Source organism: Xenia sp. Carnegie-2017, unplaced genomic scaffold (genome assembly GCF_021976095.1).
Source record: "Xenia sp. Carnegie-2017 unplaced genomic scaffold, XeniaSp_v1 HiC_scaffold_3, whole genome shotgun sequence".
NCBI classification, from domain to species: Eukaryota; Metazoa; Cnidaria; class Anthozoa; order Malacalcyonacea; family Xeniidae; genus Xenia; species Xenia sp. Carnegie-2017.
The window spans coordinates 3776786-3780933 of record NW_025813493.1 but is presented as its reverse complement, the minus strand read 5'-3'; the positions used below and the strand labels follow the sequence as shown (position 1 = coordinate 3780933).

General features: G+C 32.8%; 1 protein-coding gene across 1 annotated transcript; it reads right to left on the bottom strand.

Annotated features, from left to right (window-relative positions):
* Positions 1–757: 757 nt before the first annotated feature.
* On the bottom strand, positions 758–4148 carry LOC124454924. Its single transcript, XM_047005677.1, has 5 exons — positions 4091–4148; positions 2723–2810; positions 2401–2543; positions 1356–1538; positions 758–1122 (listed from the first exon to the last, which is right to left on the bottom strand). The coding sequence occupies exons 1-5, from the start codon at positions 4146–4148 to the stop codon at positions 758–760; spliced, it is 837 nt and encodes a 278-aa protein (XP_046861633.1).

Genomic DNA, 4148 nt, shown 5'->3' with positions numbered 1-4148 from the left:
CATATTTAACCACGGTTAGATGGTTAAACAACAGTCACAAATGACATTTAACGTATATATATATGTTTGTAGATGTAGATCACCAATGACAATAAAGTCCTAAGAAGGACTGTTCGTGTTGATGTTGACTGACGTTTCGACAACCTTAGCGGTAGTCATCTTCAGAGTTCCCAGGTTCAAACCATTCACTTTAAGACATATATAGTCGAACTTCATTCCAACAGCACTTAGTGAAAGAAAAATTATTTAGTGGATAAGAAGAATCTAGACAAATTACTGAATTATGCGTCCAAAGCCAAGAATCAATGTTGAATGTCGTGGAATGGTATTGGTAAGGTCGAAAGATCAATGCTACTCCAAAAGCGAACTAGCTAGTGAAGTGGGTTACAGCTAAAGAAATGTCAGTGACTATGTAGCGAGTAAGAACTGTAGAAACTATGATCCAAAACTAAAATCCCAAGAATGAGCTGTGGGAGAGTATCCACATTGCTTGGGGAAATTATCAAGTGAATGCCTAAAAAATCCTTCATAGGTATAAAGCATGGCTGGAGGAAGGCTTACCAAATACTATTTAGTTGGTGGTTTTCATAGATTGACTTTACACTCTCCAACAATTGGCCATAACAACATGTTTTGAGTTTTTTTTTAGTGTATAATTACAATATTTATTATACATTGAAATATTTACAAATCACCTACAACTCATTTCACATATTTTATTAAAACAGAGATAAAATATTTTGGTGTAAGTAAGTTGTTATTGAGAAAGCGTAACTTTATTGTAAAGTGGTTTAACCTTATGGTTTCTTGATAGTGCTACACGTAATGGCGGACCTGGATTCTTAGTTTTAACACCGCCAAGAAAAAAAGAACCGCTGGTTTTGTTTGTAAACAGTTTAGGTGAAGAAAATGTTGAGATTGTCCCCTCATTTTTCATATGCTTAACGCTCTCTTTAGAAGAATTTATAGGTGATGACTTTTTCTCCTTTGTACCAACGCAAGAAATTGTGGAAATTTTCCCTTCATTTTTCAAATGTCCAAAGTTCTCTTTGGAAGAATTTATAGGTGATGACTTTTTCTCCTTTGTACCAACAACAGGTGTGCATTTGTAGTCGGATGACTCTTTTTAAAACAAATGTGTATCAAAAATTTGTTATTATAAGCACTCGTCAGAAGAAAAACTAATAAGAATAACACGAGAGACAAGCTGCGAGCAAATGCAATTACGTATGTATCAAACTGTTTTGATATTTTGCTTGTATAATCATGCCAACTGTATTTTTGTTATTTCATTATATGCAAATAGGACACTTGAAATCAATGACAATTTTTATAAATACAAAAATATAGCCTACCGGAAAACATATGACTCCCACCAGACATTTTCTTGCCGTTCTTCAGGTTCGCAATTTTCTCTTCATTGGAATCACTTTCGACATCATTGTCATGAATCTTGTTTACTTTAGCACTACTCTTATCGCAGGTGTCACGTGCATCGCAGGTGTCACGTGCATCGCAGGTGTCGCGTGCATCATCATCTTAATTAGATTAAATGAGTAAGAGAGCAATCAGCATTATATGTACATGGTACTGCATCTTACATAATAATGATCATGTATTTTCATTTTGAATCACACACTACAATACCATGCAAAAAGTCAATTAGAAAGCTCATCACACCATTAAAAGTAGTACTACATGCAACACATCACTATCTTCATAGGTACATCACTATCTTCATATGTACATCACTATCTTCATCCACACATCACCACCTTCATAAATCCCCACTACACCTTTATGTATCCCCACCATACCTTCATACATCCCCACCATCATACATCCAAACCTTCATGCATCCACAACTTGATACATCTTTAACTTTATAAATACCTACCCCTACACATACTTACCTTCATCCATACACACCTTCATATGTCCGCACTTTTAAACATTCCTAATTTTAAGGCTAACCAGTTATAACTGTGATTGATGGATATATGCTACTATGTGCCTAAATTCAACAGTTAAATTCAGACCACTAAGAGTGGTGACTAGTTTATAAAACTCTGAGAAAATCCTTCTCTGTCCTCATTTAGGACAGTATAACAAAGTTGTCATTTTCAAAACTTGTGCTTTTGACTGATTACTCTGTAAACATTATGAGTTTAAAATTAAGGGCTTTGTGATGAGGAAAAAGAGTCTTACTAAAAATGTGAATTTGAGGTCAATGTAAGACAGCATTATATAATGCTTAACAATGAAAAACTTTAAAAATTCTAAAATCATTGTTTGAATTGGATTTACTTCAGTACTGCGTAGATTAGGGCAGCTTCCCAACCTTTTTTCCTCTTTCATGATGTAATCACTTTTCACAGTTTCATTTATAATTTTACATACCAATACCTTCACTGTTTATTTTGATATGACTGCTTTCATTTTGTCCAACATCATTATCTTTTCTGTCATAAGGTGTATTTATTAGTGACATTTCAATTGCTTTTTCTATATCTCTTTGGTACAACTTTTCACGAATGGAAGGCCTTACAATAGAAAAAAATTTCATGACGTTGTTGTATCACACATTGAAGAGATTAGTGTGTACATTGGATTACACAAGGCAAAACAAAGGCTTATAAAGGATTAGAGATGTACTATAATATCTGTGTAAAACAGCATGATGCCCTTTAGCCAAAATTAAAAATCTATTTTTGGGTCACACCTTCTCTCGCCTTTCTTCTCTTTGTTCATTTCCTTCTCTTTATGCTTCGCCTTCTTTCTTTGTGGTTCAAAATCAACTTCAAAATCATCTGAAACATATCATGAAGTCATAAATACAAAAACTTAGCAATTTAAAACAAGAGAAATCTATAGAACATGCGGGCATGACATTGAACAGGCATGGCATGACTTTTTCACATAAATTTGTTTAGAGGCTGGTTGCAAGAAGGCCAAATAGCACTATCCACAGATAGCAAAAAGGGGAAAATGTGCGATTTGAACTGCACAATGAATGAAATAAAATATTGGTTCTAGAATTACAAAGTTTTATTTTCGAAAACAAAATAAAACCACTTTCTTTAAAAGTTTAAAAAAATTATTATTCAATGGATAACGCTATGCTGGCTTCCTGCAACCGACCCCAGATATTTCCTAAGGGTTATTGTTGTTTTTGTAACACAACGTTTTCCATGTCGTTGTAGGGTGAAATTTATTAAAAAGAAAATTAATGTATACCATGCCTTTCTAAACTCTAACCATCATTATAAGTGTGTTTTGTAGGATATTAATTCAATGTAAATCATTTACAACTTTTCGAATCAAACAGTTTTTAATTCTTGTCGAATTGATCTTCATTGTCGCTTTATACATATTTTTATGCGTTTGAGTAAAACGATGAAAAAGCTGTAAATAGTTATAACGTGTTGCATGTAGAGGTTAAATAACGAAAGCAAATTTCCTACATAATTATTATCCAAATTTGTCTGGCAATGATTCGTTGCAGAAATATTTTTGTAAAATTGAAACTATTAATATTGAATAATAATTAACTTTTATGATGTACCCGCTTATGTAAAGTGCGCATTGTATATTTATGACAAATAAACACAGCTCTAGTATGTTTTCCGTGACAGCCGTTATTTGTACTAAGACGCAGTGCAAGCGATTTTTCATATATTAAGAGTTAACGTTCTTTCGTGAAAGATGGTTGCGCACATTCTCTTATTTTTTCTTCTAATTGCAGCTTGCAATGCGTTGAATGAGGTAGGCAATGAAATTTTTAGCAAGTGTTTTATGAATAAGATTATGTTCACAATATAAGGAGATACAAGCAGATAATAACTGTCAACAAACACTTCGAAGTTTAAAATTAAAAGTTTAAAGATACGAGGAAAAAAATTTTTTTTTGCTCAACATTAATGACTTTCCAACAAAATGTCACAAGTTCTTGTAATTTTCAAATGTCGTAATATTCGTAATTTTTGGTAATTTTGCACCCTTAGTTTGTATCGTGCGTAGCTATGTATTTAAAAGTTGTTAAAACTGTATATTATTAAGTTAATGGTTCAAAAGAGTAGAAATTGATCACTAACATCGATTTGTCGATCAAATGAGTCATAAAATTGTGACAGTTCATCACAAGTCAT

Bases quoted from the DNA above. Each gene is read 5' to 3' on its own strand.
- LOC124454924 (XM_047005677.1), bottom strand. From the start codon at position 4,148: ATGACTTGTGATGAACTGTCACAATTTTATGACTCATTTGATCGACAA. The intron at 2,811-4,090 runs GTGATCAATTTC...GATATGTTTCAG, and splicing joins TGATCGACAAATCGATGTTA to ATGATTTTGAAGTTGATTTT. The intron at 1,539-2,400 runs GTATGTAAAATT...AATCTAATTAAG, and splicing joins AATAAACAGTGAAGGTATTG to ATGATGATGCACGCGACACC.